General features: G+C 39.0%; 1 protein-coding gene across 1 annotated transcript in view; it reads left to right on the top strand.

Moving 5' to 3' along the window:
* Positions 1–23033, top strand: part of LOC593588 — a 31670-nt gene extending 8637 nt beyond the window's left edge. The window contains exons 4-12 of the mRNA XM_030989228.1: positions 1858–2109; positions 3506–3607; positions 8699–8837; positions 10943–11047; positions 13190–13374; positions 15830–16236; positions 17338–17446; positions 18824–19013; positions 22204–23033. Of these exons, the coding sequence (XP_030845088.1) occupies positions 1858–2109; positions 3506–3607; positions 8699–8837; positions 10943–11047; positions 13190–13374; positions 15830–16236; positions 17338–17446; positions 18824–19013; positions 22204–22352 (1638 nt within the window). The 3' untranslated portion in view covers positions 22353–23033. The remainder of the gene's footprint in view (positions 1–1857; positions 2110–3505; positions 3608–8698; positions 8838–10942; positions 11048–13189; positions 13375–15829; positions 16237–17337; positions 17447–18823; positions 19014–22203) is intronic.
* Positions 23034–23354: the final 321 nt, after the last annotated feature.

Here is a 23354-nt window from a genome sequence, read left to right as displayed (position 1 = left end):
CGCGCTTCGCGCAGGAGGGTCGGCACTGAATTCAGACCAGGATTAAGAGTCGAGAATTGTAATAAGAATCGTCTTCTTTCTCTAATGAATTAATGAAACGGAAGGGGGGAAACTAAATTAACCCTAATCCCATTGTTTTTGCCGTGCATCTAGACCGATTAAAATTTCACGTTGAAACTTTATGACTTTTTTCTCTCAAGTTTCCCACATATTTTGATATAAAATTCACCCCGGTCGGACATGTAGAACTGATTTTAGAGGTCGATAATCGCTTGACCGTCACAAAAACCTGCAGATTTTGTACACGTTTCTATGTGATTCATACATCCAATGCCATGTAAACTCCAGATCTGTTATAATTGTTACATTGAATTATAATTTTGATTATTTCTTTGTTATAAGTTTATTTCAAACACTTCAGAGACAAATTCTTCTAAAATAAACAAAAACAAAAACAAATCAAAGCAATAAAATACATAAGAATAAAAACAATGAAGTACAAAAGAAATAAGGAAATATCCTGATTCTCGAGCTTTTCTAAAAACACAATGATACGAAACTTCATATTTATCATCATGTATATTACTATCAAAACATGGATATGAATGAACTACATCATTTGAAAGTATTTTTACAGAAAACCTGAATAAATCCTGTCATTTCTCCTGATTTCAGATGATAATCCCAATTTTTTACCAAAGTTCGTCAAAAATTTGCATATTCAAAATTTGAATAAATTATAAAAAAATATAAAAAAGTCATTTAAAAAAAAAATTTAAACATTTTTATTCTACCCAACTTGTTTTACGACTGTGCCAATCTTCAAGTCAATTGGTCCATTATTTGCCGAGATCCGAGGGGGGGGGGGGGCAAAAAGGCCCCCCCCCCCCCAATGGACTCAAGTGATCAAAATAACCCAATGGGATTAGGGTTAAGACGAGAATTATTTTCGAGAGCGGTACAACGAATCGTCTTCTTTCTCTAATAATTTAATGAAACGTCGAAGCTTCCGCGCTTTGCGCGGGAGGGGGAACTGAATTTAGACAAAGATTAAGAGTCGATAACGACACAACGAATCGTCTTCTTTCTCTAATGATTTATTGAAATGTAAAAGCTTCCGCGCTTCGCGCGGGAAGGGGGAAACTAAATTCAGAAGAGGATTATTTTCGAGAGCGGTACAACGAATCGTCTTTTTTCTCTTATAATTTAAAGAAACGTCGAAGCTTCCGCGCTTTGCGCGGGAGGGGGGAACTGAATTTAGACAAGGATTAAGAGTCGAGAACGGTACAACGAATCGACTTCTTTCTCTAATGATTTAATGAAACGTAAAAGCTTCCGCGCTTCGCTCGGGAGGGGGGAACTGAATTTAGACAAAGATTAAGAGTCGATAACGATACAACGAATCGTCTTCTTTCTCTAATGATTTAATGAAACGTAAAAGCTTCCGCGCTTCGCGCGGGAGGGGGAAACTAAATTCAGACGAGGATTATTTTCGAGAGCGGTACAACGAATTGTCTTCTTTCTCTAATCATTTATTGAAATGTCAAGCTTCCGCGCTTCGCGGAGGAGGGAGGGGAAAAACTCGCTCCTACCTGCACCCACCCTCCACCCCCCAATTACGTCACTGCTGGTCACCATTACGTACCAATATTTGGCTCGCATAATTTCAAATTTGCCCCCCCCCCCCTAAGAAACCCTGGATCCGCGCCTGTAATATATAACCCTAAATAGTATAGTGAAGTCCAAATAAATAGTAGTTTGAACTTCCACGGATATTAAATGCAAAAAGTATTAACAAAAACGACGCTCGGTCGATTTGCTCGAGTTATTATTTTCGAATCATTTGTGGTTGGATAGGTCTCTTCGCTAGGACAGATATACTTCGGAACGGGGAGGACGCTTAGCCTTAGAGGCATCTTTACAGCCGCTGCTCCGTTGCTGCAGGCCAATCTAGTTGGCGGGGTAAAGTACTTGGAGATTCCCATAACTAAAACTGATGAGCTACTTTCGGTCCTGGACACCGCCCTCGCCGAATTCCTGACTGGTCTTTTCGTAGAGTGGTTCTTCGTGGTCACGTGGAGAAACGTTACGCCATTTATGTCTCAGGAGGTAAGTCAAAGCGTATCGACAGAGGTAGTTTTGTCATTTGGCAAGACGGTGATCTATATTTGCCACTCTATACCCAGGATTGTGATAGAAATTGCCATATTCCCTCAAGGTAGGAATACATCCAGGGAATGAAAATAGTTTTTACTGTTTGCGTGAATGAATCCGCTGAGAGACGGTATTCAGTAATAAGCGCTATATAAATTCAGAAATATTACTAATAGTAAGCTCATTCCGTGGGTGCAAATTCATGACTTATATGGTATCATTTTAAAGAGGATCAAACCATTTTCCTAATAGTAATACAAAAGCGATAATTATTTCAATGTCAAGAGAGATATGATCAATCAAACTTGGATTTCCACACTTTTTAAGAGATTTATTTCGGCGCTCACAAGCAGTCGCGTTATAACACATACTATTAACCTAATAATGAAATCCCTACTCCTTGTCAAACAACTGTTTAACCTCTACATTCGAGGCCATTGGTGATCTTTGTATTTTAGTGGTAAAGTCAGTGAATGTGATAAATACATAGAATGGTGTGTGTGCGAACGGCTGATTGCAACTTTTTTTCATTTTGACCACGACGTTTTTAAATACTTTGGAAATCGTTAATTTATTCATAGGGCTGTGTGCTATACGCTACAACTTTCGGGTTTGCGGAGTGAACTTGGAAGTTGCAAATGAGCCTCATATAAACGCAGAAGCGTGTTTACTTAATGCTGTGCTTTCCTCAAGCTAAAGTTCAAGCCCTCGTTAAAATATGGTGCAGTAAACAGAGTAAAACAAATATCATTTGGAAACAAAAATGCAAATAATGATTAAGATGATGATGATAATGATGATGACCTACCTTGACCTAAGCCTTCCACATCATATGGGAGATGTGTGATGGCTTCTGCTTCATGACCTCAAGCTAGATCCTCCTATCTTGTGATGTTCTGGTCGCTTCTGTTAGACATCTAGTAGTACAATCAGCCTTTACACAATCTTAGCTTATGATGATGATGATGATGGTAGTAATAATAATAATGATAATAATGATAATAACAATAATAATAATATTAATAATTATCACAGTAATATTATTATTATATTACGAGCAGAAGTAGTAGTAAAGTAATAGTAGTAGTAGTGTTTTTATTTCCTCCCCTAACCAAAATGATGATGATAGTCAGTCTCCATGTTCTTATTATAATCATTACGGTTACAATTATAGTTTAGTAATGATGATTATCATAATGACATTGATAATAACAACAGCAATAATGATAACAATAATATTACTTATAACACTATACCTCTCTTGCGATAAGCCTATATAAATGACCATTTTCATTCTGACTAATCCGGTCTGGGGCTGTATTTTTCATTGTTTGTTTTATTTTTTGTTTAGGAGAGGAACAGTTTTCAGATAGTCTTCGCAGTGACCGGGGAAAAGACTTTTGCCATTTTGAACTACGAGTCTATTGGTTATGCGGGTTCTTTGATTCGACCGGTGCGGCATTAATCAGACTGTTACTTAAAATCATCGGATCATCGCGTCGGGTCGGGTGGTCGCATTACCCGACCTATTGTGAAAACATGCCCCTTTATTCAAGAAATATCGGGGTAATGTTTGTGAAATAAACCCCTCCAATCTACAAATGGTCTGGTCGAATTTTCGCGACACTTTGTGAAAACCTTACAGCAAATCTACGAAAGGTCGCTTCCTTAACGTGCATCTCCACATGAGTTTCACGAAGTGTCGTGTAAAGCGACCACACGACCGGACGCGATGATCCGACGATTCGAAATAAGCCAATCAGACAATCTTTCACTCAATAGTGTACCAAAGTGTTAAACTATTCGCATGTTTTCCAGGTTTCTAGTTCCAAATTTTTGCATGGGGCTAGCGTGGTCCAATGATGTTGATCCACAGGGGTTCGGTACAACCTCGTCAAAGAGTTACTCTGAAGAAAACCTGAAATTAATAGGAATAGAATAGTACTGGGATCAGGGGCGGCCGAGCGACTTCCAAAGTGGGGGGAGGGGGGGGGGCACCAACAAAAAAGGGCACTTTCTGGAAAAAAAGTGCACCTACAGTGGGAAATCTCAAAGCGAAAATATACCATTTTTTTAGACATTGGTATATACCCCTACATTGTGATTACATTATCAGGGATGATTTCAATATTTGTTTCTCTTCATACATCATACAAGATATCGCTTAAGCATCATACTTTACAGTTGGGTGTGATGTCTGAATATTACGAGCGAGCGAAGCGAGCGAGAAACATTTTAAAGATCTGTGAGGTCGCAGTGCGAAAAATTACATCTTATAAAGAGGAAAAAAGCCAATCGTGATGGGGTTATAAGCACATTCTCATAACGGAAGACTGAAAAGACCTTTGATAAGTAACATAATTATATCATCTTTAAATGCGAGCGAGCGCAGCGAGCGAACTTTCGGGGAAATTGCTCTTAGTCGCTTTAAATAAGGGGCACGTTTAATGATTACATGAAAAGGGGACAATTATCGAAAGGGATAAGACACTTATTAGAAAAGAAAAGGAGCACGTGTCAAAGTACAAAGGATAATTATAAGAGGTGAAAATGAGGCATTTTTTCACCTGAAAAGAGGCACTCACCAGTGATGAAAAAGAGGCGTTTACGAAAATGGTAAATAGGCATTTGTTGACGGAAAAGGGGCATCCATCAGATGTTGATAGGGGCATTTATAAGAGGTGAAAAGCGGATAGGTCCCTTATTAGAAAGGAAAAGGGGCACTTATCATTATTAAAAGGGGAATTATCAGAGGTGAAAAGGGGCACTGACCAGATATGAAAAGGGGCACTTATGAAAATGTAAAAGGGGCACTTATAATAAAGGAAAATGTGCATTTGTTGAATGAAAAGGGGGCACCGTTCAGATTTTTAAAAGGGGCAGTTATGAGAAGGGGAAGGAGCTCTTTTTTTTTAATGGGGGCACTTATCATAAGGAAAAGGGGCACTTATTAGAAAGGGAAAGGGGTTGTTATGAGAAGGGGAAGAAGCTCTCTCTCTTTTTAATGGGGGCACCGAAAGGAAAAGGGGCATTTATTAGAAAATAAAAGGGGCACATGTTAAAATGAAAGCTGTGCTCATCCGAGTTTAAAAAAGGGGTAGTTATTAAAAGGAGAAGGGGCACTACTTACAAAGGAAAAAAGGGGCAGTTGTCAAAGAAAAAGGAGCACCTCTCAGTTTTGAATAGGGCAATTATCAGAGGTGAAGGGGCACTTATCAAAAGTGAAAAGGGGCACTTCTCGTACCTGAAAAGAGGCACTTACTAGAGATTAAAAAGGGCACTTATTCAAGATAATTTCAAGATTTATGAGAATGGAAAATGGACACTTATTGCAAAGGTAAATGGGAACATGTCGAAGGAAAAGGGGCACGTGTCAAAAATAAAAAAAAGGCACTCGTCAGAGGTGAAAAGGGGGAAGGGGCATTTTTACTAAGTAATAGGGGCACTTGTCAAATTAAAAGGGGCACTTCTTACAAAATAAAAGGGGCACTTTTCTTATGTAAAAAGGGGCACTTTTGGGGTATCTGAAAAAGTGGGGGGGGGGGGCACTGTGCCCCCCTGCCCCCTTGCAATTTCTGGAATAAATTTAGCTTTGAAAATTAACATGAAAATGACAGCCTTCTTGACGGTAACGTAAACTACCCATGTGCATGTGCAGTAGCAGCAGACTTCATCTCCATGCCAACTTAACTCTAGTTTAACTTAGACTGGATGTTACGAAACGGTAAAAACACGTTGCTGTAATAAATGACGACTTGTGACACAGTCATGGGTAGGTCATCATTTTGTACCATGGGGTTTATTCAACTATTGTGTTGTATACAAGCTGGTTGGATATCCTAAATATAAGGCTTTTAAATACCTTCACATCATAATAGGAAAAATATACCGATAAGAACCAATTCTGTTATTCATTAGTTCTCCCTGAAACCAGATATCCTATTAAATTCTTTACCTTATATTGTACGTCCTTTGCAACTGCAAGCACACTAAAATTATTTAATCAATCTTAGTACCCATTATGTAAAGTTTCTACTCAATTTTCTGATTCTGATCAGACTTCACCATTTCCATATAACCCAGAACACAAACAGCTAAACTCGGGATTCAATCATGCCTTCCCTCTTTCTAAATTCCCAATTTAGACTCCATAATAAAGATGAACCATGTCATAATCAATCTACTTTTTTTGTTAAACTCTTGAAATAAAAGTAGCCAAAGTGCCCTGTCACTATCTCGCGAAACATTATTCATCCGCGCCATGAAACTTACGTACGTGCACGAGCCCTTTCGTTGCTAAAAAAAAACTTTCACAATATGCATACGCATTCCAAAAATTAGTTCGATCTTAATTTCGCAAAGAACCAATAATTCTAATCAACTATGCTAAATTAACTTAATTACTCCTTCCATATGACTACACACAAACTTTGTCTAAATTTACTTGTGACGTAATTTCCTTTAAAAAAGTATATACTTATGTTTGAACGTCTACATCTGTAAAACAAATCTCTTTAGAGAGTCACCACAGTACCCCACGTGTACAATCTACCATACATCATGCTATGAAAACGTAAGTGATATTATATTTTCGGAACTTCTCTTACTTGCTTCAAAATCGTTTTACTCTCTATCTCTAAAGGCGAAGACAATAATAATAAAGGTAAACCTACTTTAGGAATAGTTAGATAACTTCAAATCAACGGCTATAACTGTAAGCAAACTGCTGATGGACGAAAAAACCTGGTGGTTTTCGGAACTTCTTTCCTTGATCTTTTCCCAAGTCCTTAAATAAAATAAAAAGCATGTCATCCTGTGACACTGGACTTAAGCTCTGGTTTGACTAAACCAGAGTTTCAAAAAGAAATAACCCGACTTCAAAATACGGGCCATAATCATAATGATTGCAAATTTTTCTAAGAAATAAAATTTATGAAATGGACAATTTTCTTAATGTAATCAGATTCAATGCATAAATATTTGTTAAGTGACACGTTACACATGATCTCATTCACCTGTTGTGATTAATTGTATTTCAATAGTCAGAATGCGAATTACATACTTTAATTACTGCTAGGCAGGACAAACTGTATGGCTTGCCCCAGTGTTTTTTCAACATTTTTATGGGCGCGGCCCCCTTTTGAGAAATAAAAAGTTTCGCGTCAGTCTTCCAATTAATTAAAATAGATGTCGGCACTCCGGATGAAAAACGCTGGATTGCCCTATCTATCAACACGGAATGTATGCAATTTGTATTCTGACTAAAATAGTCGTGACAGGTGAATGGAATCATTCATTGTGGCACTTCACAAAAGCCGTGTTCACCCGATGTCGTCTTTAGAGCTTTTCGGCGTAAAAATGGTAAGGTTGACGTAAAGGTCGGCGTAGTGAACATCAGAACGATAGTCGTGTAAGCTTAGCCGGCCGACTGATTTACTCCTGGAAAATTTCCTGGACTAATGTACTAGCACGACTGGAGGATAGCGTAAGTTGACCGTGAGAATGCTCTCACTTGGCACTCTGAGTATATGTGACCTTTCACAATGGTTGTTTGTTTACAATCGAAATGAAATTAGATTTCGCGCGGTTTCGATGCGGAAGCTGGGTTGAGGTCAACTAGTGCGTGCGCCACCACCGGGTCGGTGGAAGGTCGTGTTAACTTAATCGTGGCAAGTTGGTCCGAGTAAGAACGTATGCACAACTGTATAAGTCAAATATTTATGGAATATTTATTGCTGCAGATAAAAACTTACGCCGACTAGGAAGCCACGTCTGAACATGGCTTATTTGATTCACCTGACAGGGGCGGCGATTCTTGTCATGACCGTGGGGACGAAATGCGAGGGATGAGGGAGCATAGTGAACGAGAGGGGCGAAGATGACGGAAGTGATTACCCCCTCACAACGAAATACAGATTTTCTTAAATATTTACCTGTATAATTATTTTGAAGGATATCTTGCGAGGGAGCGTAGCGACCGAGCAAAATTCTGCATTTGTTATTAGTCTAAACACTGCACTCTTGGGCCCTCCAGAGCCTAAAAGTGTTTTGCAGTCTTTAGTAAGTATTTGCTATACATCTTTTGTTTACACTTTTCAAATTTCACGGGGGGGGGGGGGGTGACTTGTCCCACCACCCCCGGGATTGCCGCCCCTGTCTATAGATGGAATTCACTCAGCATATTTTTTCTATAGCCATGCTCAAATACGACCTTTACGTCGACGAAAATTGCCATCGTGTGAACACGGCTTATGTCGGGCAAGCATGTGACAAGCTTTTCATTCTTCAGGAGAAACGTTTGTTAAAAAGGGTATTCAGGAATACAGTGCATCGTTTCACCAAACTGTCTGTCAAATCAAGTTCACCTCGTTCACCGAGATCCCGTTGTTAATGGCAATAAATGCGTTTCAATTGATTGTCGGTGAGCTTGTTTCTATGACGGTATTATGAAACGCTGCCTTGGTTTCTTGCCATCGACTTTATTTCTTAAAAGTATTTGCCATTGTCTTTATTGTCGTTTTTTTCTATTTATCCGTGTCTTTAGCCTGGTTTCACCGATGGCAATAGCAGTACTGAATTTAATCTACCGGTAACAGAGCCGATTAATCTCGACACTGAGAGTAATGTAGGCGTCAATGGGCGCTGGATTTATGATGTCACCGACTTCTTGCCAGGCGTGAACGGTAAAGAGAGTAAAGACGTGTGACGTCATACTGGTCAAGTTGTCTAGGTTGCTGGTTCCAATGAATAATCCGACCGGTTCAATAACGTATTCATGGGGATACTAGTGCCGAGTAATTCCATTAAACTGTTATAAATGAATGAACAGCAATACTTGGAATCCGGTGTGCATATATTACTTGTTGCTATGTCAGGCATGCCCCGGGCAAGCTTTCAGGCTGTCAAGAATTACATTTCTTTAAAAAGTATCCAAACAATTTGAATAGGTTAGTAAACCGGTGTATTTTATGCTAAACAATGGTGTGGTGATCACACCAGCCCTAAACACTGAATTTGGCCTGATCCAGGCCGTTGCTTGAACGACTCCGCGGTGAACCTCATACGCAGGCTCTGTTTAGAACCAGTAACCTGGACGACAAACGAATATGACGTTAGATTTTCGGTATCTCACAGGTTTTCGGATTATTCGTCTGTGATTGGATGATACAGCCTGGTTCAGATATGACGTGGTAAAACGCGGTGTTTTCTTGTTTTTGTTTTTTGTTTTTGTTATGTAATGACGTAAAGTAGTACGCTTCACATTTCGGTATCTTGTAACAAATAAGTAGAAACGCGTAGGACATTTTGCCGAGCGCAGTTGCCATTTGTGTTCACCTTTGAAACATAAACCGCCGCGGTTATCCTTTTCAATTTTTTCGAGCCTTTCGAATAAGAATTGACAATTAATATCGAATGAAGGTAAATTGGCTACTCGGATTCCAATAAGGGGTATACTTTAACGTCTTCAGGCTTGTTCAAATATGGCGCGGTAAACCGCCCTAAAAAGCCGCCGCGGTTTTTTCTTCTACATCTTCTTCTGAAGAAGTACAAGTACGTGTATATCAATGGCCACTGCACGTAACAAAGGCCCGGCCCGGTTGCGAAATTAGCGGCCCGGTTCCCAATCCCAACTTTTCGCGCGACAAAGTCCGGCCCGAGAATTGTATATAAATAGGGGGTATATTTGATATTTTACCCGGGGAGTTCTTTAAAAGGGGGTGTGTTTTTTCCTCTCTCTCTCTCTTGGGACTCATGAGCATTTTAAAAAGGGGGTTAGAAGATATTCCGTATACCATAAATATGGGGTACATTGAGCAGTGTTCCGGATTTAGGGGGGTCGCCATGGCTGGAAAAGCCCGCGAAAAGCCCGCGAAAGGGGGGTTCAGAAATATTGGTAGGCCTGAGATGGGGGGTGCTTTCAAGGGCGGGAACGAGCATATGCGTACCCTAAATAGCACTGAGTGGGGGGGGGGGCATATGTCTTTGGTGTATTAACTGAGCTCCCTGCTATAAGATACAGAAATGTGAATCGTACTCAACTTTAAGTCATCATAAAATACAAAATATTTAAAAACGTCGTGGATATGCTGCGTGATATCCGAACAACGCTTTCAAGATTCTTTATCCCTTTTGCAGCCAACATCGAATTCTGTAAAAGTTTGCATGAATTGTGAATATGTCATGTATGTTCTATCTGAGGAATTTAAACATTATTTAGTGTCTCGTATTCAAAATATGGGTACTAGACAGTGACTGACTGACATCTGACATAAAATGAGCTGTAACAGGTACATTGTCTACTTCAATAACCCACTATTTGTAATGGCCCCCAAAAACCTGATTGAATCTTTTTGCAGCACAAAACGTACACCCATTCGGTAAAATGGTCTAAAAGTAGACTATTGCTGTAGTTGATTGCAATCACTTCAGTCGATTTGACAACTGATGGTTTTTATTTTCCCACTAAAAGCCATTTTCTAGTCCTTTCGTTTTGAGGGAAGTTCTAAATTAGTATTGTCTTTCAAATGCCGTTGGAATTCAACCTTTTCGGTTTTTCGGCCTGCAAATGGGACAAAGTAGGCCTACCTTTAAGAAGGCTTTTGCTTTAAAGTAGGGTGGGTTTAGTGAAAGACTCTAAAGTAACGGAAACCGATGTGCAACAAAAAAATTATTGTATTGACCTGAAAGTCATCCAATATAATTATAAGAATTGATACATCGTTTGTACGGGCTTTAACCGTGAACAAAATAGGATACTCGCTAACAAGGACCATTATTTATCTGGCAGGCGGAGTTCCCTGCGACCGGAGTCCCTGTAAGAATAACGGAACGTGTGCAGAAGAACAATGTACTTGCCCTTTAGGATACGGAGGCACGACTTGCGAAGAAAAGTGTGAGTATGCAATCTGAACTAATAATAATTCGTCGAAATTGTCCCATAATGCACCTGTTTTAATTAAGTTGCATTGCTTGCCTATAAGGCATAGAAGTGCGTTCAAAATACGTTTGCTCGTTTACAAAGCATTAAAAGGTCACGCCCCAACTTATTTGTCTGAATTATGATCTTTTAAATCACATCCATATGCACGTTGTACTTGCGGTGTACACAAAACAAAAGTAACTCTTGCAGATCGCGCTTTCAGTTGCGCCGCTCCGAACTTTAGAATGACCTACCACTAGACATATGAAAAGCCTCATCTGTTGCTGTCTTCAAAGTTTTGTTGAAGACGCATTTGTTTTCAGGAGCTTTTAAATATTTTGTATTGTGTGTCTGCAAAGTAGCACTGTTTATAGGAGTTTTGTTCTCATCGCATCGCAGTAGAGTATATTTATAGAGTAGCTTCGCTATAATTGATATGATTGTTATTACTAATTATTATGGACCTGATGACAAAGATTTTCGAGGAAAAAAAATCAACTGATGGTAATTTCAATAACCTTGCCCATCACTCATTAGTCTTGACACTGACACATTACGTAGTCCGGATATTATTTCAATTGGATATATAAATGAAAGAATGGATAAATGAAATACATTACCAAAACTTAATCATAAGTAAAGTCCACAATGGGAATATAATTCTGTGGTAACATAACATCAATACTTCTGTAAGGGTACGGCGTCGTAGCCCTGTTTCAATAAACTTGTTATCAATAAGGAGTAACGATAATACACCAGTATACAGTTGTATCAATTCGCATGCGCAGACAGTTGACCTCGGGTCATTGGCCCCGGAAGCGGGGCCAATAACCTTTGACCAGTGGTATTTATGCGTAAATTAAGATTGCGCCCATGCAAATGATGATTTGCGCGCACAACGCAGCGCGTAGGCAGTGATATCATCATAATGTGCATGGGCGCAATCTTAATTTACGCATAAATACATGACCTCTAGGACACTGGCCTTGTTTGAAATGGCGCACACAACTGTAAACTGGTGTATTGTTATAAGCTACTGAAATTCTTGCATTTGATTGGCTGTGAGCAGATTTGTCATAGGTCCATGAGTTATTGATCACAAGGTTTATGAAACGGAGCCCTTGTTTTATTTCCTCAAAAATACATCAAACAAACTTATTAAAGGGATCCGGTAACTTTGTCTCAGATTCTGAAACAAAATTCTGGATTTAGCTCATGATGCAATGATAATTACAAACCTTTAGGTCAGTCAGGAACCCCGTGACTTTTACAAGCCGATCACCTGTCTGATTATCAAGATATTTATGATTGGAATTACAAATTTTGAAAACCGTTCGCCTGACGGTTTTCATAACATTACAGTCTATTGGGGAAAACGAGTATGGTAAAACCGGTCACTCAAAGATTTTTACTTTTTTGAGGCACTTCTTGATCATTTTGAAGCGCAATTTTTTTAGGGCTTCAATATTACACCATATCACAGACACTGATATCACGTAGGGCCGTGTATCTCAGATTTAACATTGTTAAACGATCCCTTTAAAATTGAATACATCCCTTGTAAGAAAGAATATTGAGGTAGTCTTTGAGTTGATTTAAGAAAGTGTTTTCCAGAACAACGGCTATTAACAACTTGTAGTAGTTGCTGTAGTAGTAATAATAGAAGTAGTAAAAGTAGAAGTAATAGTAGTAGTAGCAGTAGTAGTAAAAGTTGTGGTACTACTAGTAGTAGTAGATGCTATATCAGTAGTAGTAGTAGTAGTAGTAATAGTAGTATCAGCAGTAGTTGTAGTACTAAAAGCAGTGGCACTAGTAGTATACATGTATTAAGTAGTAGTACAGTCAAACCTGCTTTAGTGACCACCTGTCTACAAAGACCACCTGTCTTCAAAGGCCACATTTGTTGTTTCCCTTGAAAATGGTTTCACGTTGAATCATGCATTAAAGGAACCTGTCTACAAAGACCACCTGTCTATAAAGGCCACTTTTTGTGTTTCCCTTGGGTGGTCGCTATAGACAGGTTTGACTGTAGTAGTAATACCAGTATAGTCGTCGTCGTAGTTGATAGTCTCAACCGTAAATGTATGTATCTATGTTTATATTTGCTGGCTATAGTATCAGAAGTTCGATGTGACAGTACCTCAATGACTGTGGTGTTGGATCAACGTCTATTACCAGAGGGGAGTGAGCCGTCAAGTGTCCATTTTCTCTCCCAAGAAAATGACTGTGTTGCTTATGTCTATGATACCTTCAAAATCGAGATGTCCACAACATACGATAGATGCGGCACCACTATCAAGGTTTGTGGAGGATTACGGTTTAGTGAACAATAATATTTACTGGTTTGACTGTTCTGGGGGGTGTTTCACAAAGATACTAAGTAGAACTTAACACTAAGTGGGACTTAAAATTTATGGGAAGCCATTAGCATCCTTGAAAATATTTTGTAATTTTTTTTTTAGAAGGCATAAAATGTTGATTCAAATCATTCATATTTTCTATTATGGGAGATTTCATGTTCTTGATGTGGAATTGATGAAAAGTCTAAAATACTCCAATTTTTGCTTTTGAATATATTTCATTTTAAGGCTCCAATGGCTGTCCATACTTTTTAAGTCCAACTTACTTTCTACTTAGGATCTTTGTGAAACACTCCCCAGGTTTCTTTTACATGACTGCTATTAAAGAAAGCATATTTATGCATTTCAATAAGCAACCATGGGACCGACGGCTCTAAGTCCTCTCCAGGGGGACTATGGTAATGCCGATTAAGGCCTTACCAAAGGGCACTAGCGCATCGACTTGGTTTCGAAACCGGGACCTCCCGGTTACGAGATTGCTTTGCTAGATATAAATTACTTTGTTAATAAATATCAACTAAAATTTCTTTTACATATCTTTAAACCATCATTGATATTTAATAATTCATGAGTAAAAGAAACATACCAAACTATATAATGATATGAAGTACTTGGTGGCAATTAGGGGAGTTTGACATGATGACCGATTGCACCCCTCTGTTAATAACCGAATAGTCCATGGTGTGTCATGAATATTCATGTTTTTGCTTACCTCGGTTAAATGTTTGCTTTTACTAAATGGAAAAATTACGGTGGGGGGTTGGATGAAATGGACATAATGAACATAGCAGAAGTGATAATTGATAATTCATGCTTCTTATCCTTCGTGTGCTTGACCTATAATCTTACAATCGCTTGGCAGACTGAGTCCAAAGTTCGACTTATTTCACATGTGTATTATAGGCAATGGCGAGCTTGCAACCTATTTTGAAAAATTACGGTGGGTGAATTTTCAAAAGTCAATGAGACATGAGGGCCCCAATGAAAGAGCTAGTGATAACGTACGTCGGGGTGGATGTGCTTTTCGTTTAAACAAAAAAAATGAATTTTTAACGATTTAAAAAAAAACACGTCCATACGCTAACATGTTAGGCTGCTGACTCTGACGATAGGGGGCGTTGTGAAATGAGACTAAACGGAGCAATATGAACGAGTGATAGTGGTTCTCTCCCCAACATCGCCTGGGTTTAGTGCACATGCAGATATCATTGGTCCTCTCTTTAAAAAAAAGAATTACATTTCAAATTTGATCCATTTCATGGTAAGTACATGTACATGTTGTGTTTACAAAACTACACAATGTACAATGAACAGTTACTATTCTACTATGCAAAACAAAATGTAAGCGACCGGCTATAGGCGTGAGACTTGGTAGGTCTGGGGCGGTATCTTGGGCATAATTATGATTTTGATCTACTGAAGATATAAAGACCGTCAAGTGCAGGCGCCGCCAGTAGTCTAACCAATGGGCATTATTACCCCCCCTTTTTTGGGGGGGGGGGGGGGGGAGGGTTCCCCGGTTGGTTTGGCACTGAGGGATAGAAAAAAATACCCCTTAGCGCGTATACCGGCGCATACAGCAAGATATTGAACCATTTTGAAAAAATTCTCTTTTTCTTGAAAATGGCCCCAAAAGGACGTTTTTTTAAAACCGCTTAATAAGGCACCGCACGGACCCCATCCAATCTATAAAAAAGGACCCTTTTATACACGTTTTCTTGCAGTATTTATATTTGACTGAGCTCCTCGGGAGTTGACTACACAAAAAAGTCCAGTTTTTTCTTACGGTTATCATTATTTAGAACCTAAATCCAAGGTAATGTCTCTTTAGATTTTCATATCTTATGTAATTACCATCTTAATTTGTTAAAATCGGGACGATGAACTTTGAATGAAGTCATATACTGCATTTAAAGTAACAAGATGATTCTAGCTGGGTTGCTTAGCCAATGAGAATCAATATGGACTTCCCACTAACACCTAAACTAGTGTTTCATCGCAGCTATAGTCTCGCACAGCCGATGAGGGGCGCTTAGACCATTTGCCACCATGAGGCACTGCATGTTGTAACAATGGAAAACTCCCTCTTGATTACAATTCAATTTATGCGCCCCTTGTTGGCAATGTTAAACCAATATCCCAAAATCGCTACTTCAGGTGATATTGGAAAGTCATCATCAAACCAGGCTCCAGACTTGTCATCCGATACTTATGGTGTCTTTTTGTGCCTCCGTTCTCTCAAAAATGGTGGGCACATGCACTAATTTCTTGGACTTGAGTACTAGAGTTATGCTATTGAGGTTTCACAAGGGCGCCCGGTTCAACCCCCTCCCTCTTAAAATGACGTTGACTATCATGTTACTCTGAAGTCCCTCTCTGTTTATCTACACTGCAGGAAGATGAGGACAACATAATCTTCCAGAACGTGATCACCTTCGCCAAGCCAGGGGCGGGTGATACCGGTGCCATCATCACCCGGGAATACCACCAACAAATCCAAGTCGAATGCTGCCTGAAGAAAGCCTCAGTCCTGACCGGAAATTTCAAGCCCCAAATCGGCAAAATCGACATCAATGATAAAGAGCACGGCAAGTTCACTCTCAAGATTACCCGCTTTACTAACGATGAGTTTGACACCGAGGAGATGGTTAATGTCGAGGATGGTCGGGTGATGCTGGGCACCAAGCTCTATTTCGGCGTGGTATTGGACTCCACAACCACTGTCGGTGTCTTCATCAAGGCGTGCTGGGCTACAGAGGAGGGTCCTGATCATGATCCCAAAGAAGATCTCATCAAAGACCAGTAAGTTTTACTCTAGACGTCCACATTATGTCTGATACACACGAGGCGTTATTTCGATTTAGTACGTAAATATCCGCGATATTGAAGCACTTGAAGGCAATCAGCCCATACGCCAGAAATCCAATACAGCGTTTCCACTATTCAATTTCCATGAGGTTTATGTATGGTACGGGGTTAAGGGGGTACGCCTACGCTCCATCAAATGGCGAAAAAGATATTAGGCCGGAATGTACTATACATGCTAAAGAGAGGGAAGAAAACGTGGATATAGTATAAACTTTAAACGCGTTTACCACCTTCCTCCCCCACATATGACCCAATTCCTCGCATTTTGCATCATCAGGTATATCTGAGTCGTTCAGCTATAACGCGGTAAACTGCAGTAAAAAAAAAAAAAGGCGAAATGTTCTTTTCCCAGTAAATTTATGGCAACTGCAAGCGAAACAAAGGTCCCGCGCTATGTGTTATCTACGTCATAACGCCGTATTAGGGCGAATTAGAGCGTTGCAACGCGGTAATTTAGGGCATTATAAGGCCGTATTAGGGCGTAAGACGCCGTAATAGGATGTCATACGTAAGGCCAAACAAAAAAAAATTGTTGTATTGCCCACGAGGTGCCAAAATATGAGACGGTCGGTCGGAAATCTTTTTAAAAATTCATACTTTTAGGGTCGGTGTCAAAGCGCAATACAACATCTTTTTAAACGCCTAATATGACGTTATAACGCCCCATTTTAGGGCGTCATAAAACGCCGTATTAGGGCGTTATTACGCCGTAATAGAGCGTTATAACGCCGTAAAAAATAAATATTGGGGTAAATCAGCCACCGTAGTTATCCGATAGGAAGTGTGAAGCGAATTTCACTTACGTTTTCAGAAATAAACACCGCCGAGGTTTTGTCGCGTCATATCAGTACGAGGCTGACGTTAGGCGCTCTACCCCCCCCCCCCCCACCACCACCACACCACCTCCCCCATGACACCAGTTTTCCCTCGATAACTAGATATACGCTACACCAGTGAACTAGATTTTAGAATGCCATGCTATACCCTGTATCACATTACAAAAGGCCAATCATTATTTGATTGTTATCTTTCTAGGTGCCCTGCAGAAGATACAGTCACAGTGAACCACGCCCTTCCACTGGATCGTGAAGGATTTTCTTTTGATGCGTTCCGCTTTGTCAACGAGTTCTCTGGGGTCGCTGAGGTAAAAAAAATGTATATTGTTTCCTAAAGACCTCTTCACGATCTGCATTTCTATTTCTCTTTGACCCCCTCTACGTCTTTAGGTATTACAATTTCTTATGATCTCTATAAGCCTTTTATTTTCTAATTACCATTCTACTTCCTTTATCTCATATTTGTTATTATCCTCGTCTTCTAAAGGGTCTCCTTGTATACACTTGGTCCATTAGTTCGTACATGCTATATTCCATTTGTCTCCTCCCACTTTTTTTAGGGGGTGGGGGTCCTCGTTTTTCCGAAGGTTCATAATTCCGAAACACAATTTTCCCATACCAGGGGTTCATCATTCCGAACGTAAGGTATAGACACTACTGAAAATGAAAAAAAGGGTTCGTAATTCCGGAAATTAACCATCGTCCAGAAAACCGAAAATGAAATAGGATTCATAGCTCCGAAGTTTCGTAATTCCGAAAACAATCGAGTGTTCGAATTTTTATTTTCGGAATCAAGAACCTTCGGGTAAACGAACATTAGGAATCGTGAGTCTTCAGAAAAACGACATGTAACACGCCATTAATCGTACATTCTGTTAAGTGTGAATCATTTTGATTGTACACCCTTATTCATGCTCTTAACTTTTGTTTAGTTTCCTCTGTGTATATTTAATAACGGTCGCTTAGACTTTGGAAAAAAAACAACTAAAATGCAATTTCAATACGCTATCGTATATCCTATTAAAACAAAATATTGCATGGACTACGAAATAAGTATAATAAAGGTTGAGTGTCTGGACACAAAACAAATATAAAGACTTCTATTTAACTTTCAGATTTAAAGGAAAACATCCATCAAACAGCACTTACCATCATCAATATTTGTTCTGTATAATATTGTCCAATATGAATCTTCGAAGATTTATGAAATATTGCTTGTAAACTTCTTCAAATTACTGTTTTAAATCAGCTGTCTGGATTCACAACCTGTCGTATATTTGTAATGTTCGCTAATTTCAATAGGTAATAGACAAGGCTTTGAAATTTGCCTTGGGTTGATTTTCGGAAGCCTTTGCAATCGTTTATGATTTAATTTGAAAATAATAATTTAAAAAAAATCATCTTGGAAAATAATTTTTATTTTGAATTTGAATACCTAGATTTACATACAAATGAAGTGCTCGTAAATTATTAAATTTAGTCCCTCGGAGGGGACTTTAAGCCAATGATCCCATGGTTGCTTCTTAACAAGCATAGGCCTACAAAAGTTTTCTAAGCAGTCAGGTAAATTAAAGAACTATGTATAATAATGACTGTGGATGCATTATGTAATTTGAGTATTTTGTAAAATATGAATGAAAAGGATATGGTCCAAGATAAATTTTCCTTTGAATTTGAATACCCAGATTTACGTATACTGCGACGTTGTAGTATGCAGGTCTGACGAAGCTGAGGCTGCTAGGTCAAATGCAGAATGTGGGGAGGCTGCTTCTCGTCTACGACGTCGTGATGTCAGCTCAGGCACCATACACACCCTCAGATATGGCCCACTGGCCATCTACAGTTTGGACGCCAGTTATGCTGCCTCGTCCAAAGGTAGGTGTCATCTATAACAGTCAGACACAACTTCGATAAAACGAGAACAGACAAAATCTACGAAAATGGGGGATAACGCACAGCGTTGTGAGATAAATAGTTGTGACACACGCATATGCAAGCGGTCGAAAGTCAATTCATGGAGCTTCAAATAGTTCCTTCCAGAGGCGGCCCTCCCGGGGGGGGGGGGGGGGCACAGTGCCCCCCACTTTTTCAGATACCCCAAAAGTGCCCCTTTTTACATAGGAAAAGTGCCCCTTTTATTTTGTAAGAAGTGCCCCTTTTACATAGGAAAGGTGCCTCTTTTACTTTGACAAGTGCCCCTATTACTTAGTAAAAGTGCCCCTTTCCCCTTTTCACCTCTGACGAGTGTCCTTTTTATTTTTGACACGTGCCCCTTTTTCTTCGACATGTTCCCATTTTCCTTTGCAATAAGTGTCCATTTTCCATTCTCATAAATCTTGAAATTATCTTGAATAAGTGCCCTTTTTAATCTCTAGTAAGTGCCTCTTTTCAGGTACGGGAAGTGCCACCTTCACCTCTGATAATTGCCCTAATCAAAACTGAGAGGTGCTCCTTTTACTTTGACAACTTCCCCTTTTTCCTTTGTAAGAAGTGCCCCTTCTCCTTTTAATAACTACCCCTTTTTTAAACTCGGATGAGCACACCTTTCATTTTAACATGTGCTCCTCTTATTTTCTAATAAGTGCCCCTTTTCCTTATGATAAGTGCCCCCATTAAAAAGAGAGAGCTCCTTCCCCTTCTCATAACTACCCCTTTCCCTTTCTAATAAGTGCCCCTTTCCCTTATGATAAGTGCCCCCATTAAAAAGAAAGAGCTCCTTCCCCTTCTCATAACTGCCCCTTTTAAAAATCTGAACGGTGCCCCCTTTTCATTCAACAATTGCACATTTTCCTTTGTTATAAGTGCCCCTTTTACATTTTCATAAGTGCCCCTTTTCATATCTCCTCAGTGCCCCTTTTCAACTCTGATAATTCCCCTTTTAATAATAATACGTGCCCCTTTTCCTTTCTATTAAGGGACCTATCCCCTTTTCACCTATTATAAATGCCCCTATCAAAATCTGATGGGTGCCCCTTTTCCGTCAACAAATGCCTATTTCCCATTTTCGTAAACGCCTCTTTTTCATCACTGGTGAGTGCCTTTTTTCATGTGAAAAAATGCCTCATTTTCACCTCTTATAATTATCCTTTTTACTTTGACACATGCTCATTTTCTTTTCTAATAAGTGTCTTATCCCTTTCGATAATTGTTCCCTTTTCATGTAATCATTAAATGTGCCCCTTATTTAAATCGACTAAGAGCAATTTCCCCCAAAGTTCGCTCGCTGCGCTCGCTCGCATTTAAAGATGATATAATTATATTACTTATCAAAGGCCTTTTCAGTCTTCCGTTATGAGAATGTGCTTATAATCCCATCACGATTGGCTTTTTTCCTCTTTATAAGATGTAATTTTTCACACTGCGGCCTCACAGATCTTTAAAAATTTTCTCGCTCGCTTCGCTCGCTCGTAAATGCATATTCAGACATCACATCCAACTGTAAAGTATGATGCTTAAGTGATATCTTGTATGATGTATGAAGAGAAAAAAATATTGAAATCATCCCTGATAATGTAATCACAATGTAGGGGTATATACCAATGTCTAAAAAAATTGTATATTTTCGCTTTGAGATTTCCCAATGTAGGTGCCCCTTTTTTTCCAGAAAGTGCCCTTTTTTGTTGGTGCCCCTGCCCAACTTTGGAAGTCGCTCGGCCGCCCCTGGTTCCTTCCCACATACAAGCTCAATAAGGGAGTAAACTGTTTGGAGCTCCGTGAATTGACCTTTGATCGCATGCATGTGCGCGTGTTACAACTGTCTCTCTCAGAGCGCTATGGCACAGCGAATATAATGCCCCCATCGTTCAGTGCAAGGCAGTGTGTACAGAAGGTCTGGTGAAAGTTAACTTGCTATACATCTCAACAGCAGGTTGACGAGATCACTAGCAACCGATATTTTCATTTAGTGCACAAGAAATAATAACAGAATTATAATATGTATAATATCAAAAGATATTGAAGTTACATTACTTGAACACAAATTAAATATATGATAACAAATTGCACCTTTCCATTTTTTTTTTAAATGTCGTTATCAAACTATAACAAATGCATAACAAATCATATTTACGTTTAGTTACTAATTATTAAACAAGTAATAACTTAAAACTGTAAATGATTCTGTTATGTTTCTGTGATAATTAGTAACTAAACGTAAACATGATTTGTTATGCATTTGTTATAGTTTGATAACGACATTTAAAAAAAATGGAAAGGTGCAATTTGTTATCATATATTTAATTTGTGTTCAAGTAATGTAACTTCAATATCTTTTGATATTATTATTTGTTGTGCATTGAATGAACAATAAATATCTTTAAAAACAAAAAGACCGGTGCGGAAGTTGCGCAGTCTTCTCATCATCCAAAGGCCTAGACAAATAGGCAACTCTAGTGTCGGGTGAATAGTGTGTACTAATGGGTGTATTTTGATTGAGTATCTATAATCTTAACTTTTGTTATGCCTCCAACAGTTGTCACTACAAGTTATCTTGCATGAATAGTCACGTATTTGGGCGTATTTCATGTATAGCGCCCTCTGGCTTCAGAAAGTTTCTGATCACGATGGGAATTATATCGAAGCAAGCTAATTTACAAGATGATCAAAATACTAATGGTCATGATTAATGAATGATAATAACCAGCTAGATGGCGATTATTATGCATGATGAACAAGATGGTATCATTTCATGATGATCGATGTTGATAGGAGTTTTATATGAGAACTATGATTGGTTCGCACCAAATGCAGTTTTAATGGCAACTACGATGCCATGGTGCATTCTACATTATGTTTTTTTATGAAGCAATACAAAAATCAACTTCGTTCAGTATTTCAATTTAACCGAAATAAACTAACATGATTATCGTGTCATTAATTTTGTAATCATCGACATTTTATTCGGCCCCAACCCTTTTCTCTCCCCCCCCCCCTCTCTCTCTCTCTCTCTATCACTCTCTCTCTCTCTCTCTCTATCTCTCTCCATCTCTCTCCCTCTTTCTCTATTCCTCTCACCCCCTCTCTCCCCTCTCTCTCCCTCTCTCTCTCTTCCCCCTCTCTCAAATAGAATCTCGTGGAATGTTCGGCACGAGGGTGTATGTGATGGGCATAGTGGCGCTCGTTTCCATGGTGACCATTTGGGGCGTGGTCAAAGGCTGCAGCTTCAAAATCAAAAATCATGAGGCTAAACACGCCCTTCTAGTTAATATTAACTAGAATCACGATTAAGACTTCGTCCAAATCTGTAACAGTTAAAGGAAACCTCACCTCAAAGAACAAGTGTAGGTATATTCTGAAAAATTAGATGTATTCCTGCCCTTTGATGTACAATATCCCTTACTAAAAATATGTAATGTACAAGAGATATATAAATTAAGATATTCTCGGCATGGTTTGAGGTCTTTTAGCATGACCTGAGCGCAGATATTTCTTGAAAATGTGACGTACCACTTAAAGTTGTATATATATATATGTATGATACACACACAAGTAGTCAAATCCATTCACATGAATTGTATTGTATTACTAATATTTTATTTTGTTGTTTTTAAGCTATTAAACTTGTTAATTAATTATACTAAGTTAGACAGCACCACCTGTGCGCTAAGAAACACCTGTATAAAGCGCCCTATAAATGTAATTATTATTATTAATATACACCAATCTTTAGCTGAAAAGACTTTCTAAATCAATAACAAACCTTTACTTGAGAAGAAATTAAATTTGGTAAAAAAATATCTAACAAGGGAACACTGCAACTAATTCATTGAAATATACGAAAATATAGCAGTTAACAAATCTATTTCATTCATGAGAAATCTTCACCCCAGAAAAGCACCAACTTATTTATACAATTTGCGTTCTGGCAGTTGTAGTACAAAAGGTAATAGCAGGTGAATGAAATGCTTCATCACCACACACACCTGGGAAGGAAGTATCCATAAATTTGAATACATTTACTTGATAAACGACTTCACATAGCACGTCTCGTAGTCCAGCCTCTGTACCGTTTTCGTTTAGCGCACCCAATCAGCTGATAAAATAACACACCCTCAACGTTGAAAGTAGACCTAGCCATTCCTCTAAATCTGGGTCCTGAATACGTGCGGACGGAAATTTGGGGATTGCGCGATCAGTGGAGAGACGCGCTGTGTGTGGGGGATAAAAAGAACGAACGGACTGAATCTGGACTACACGTCTCGTTATGAAGAAAATGGC

This window comes from Strongylocentrotus purpuratus, unplaced genomic scaffold (genome assembly GCF_000002235.5).
Source record: "Strongylocentrotus purpuratus isolate Spur 01 unplaced genomic scaffold, Spur_5.0 spur5_scaffold_18, whole genome shotgun sequence".
NCBI classification, from domain to species: Eukaryota; Metazoa; Echinodermata; class Echinoidea; order Camarodonta; family Strongylocentrotidae; genus Strongylocentrotus; species Strongylocentrotus purpuratus.
The sequence above is the reverse complement of the archived record's forward strand: the minus strand, read 5'-3'. Positions and strand labels throughout refer to the sequence as shown.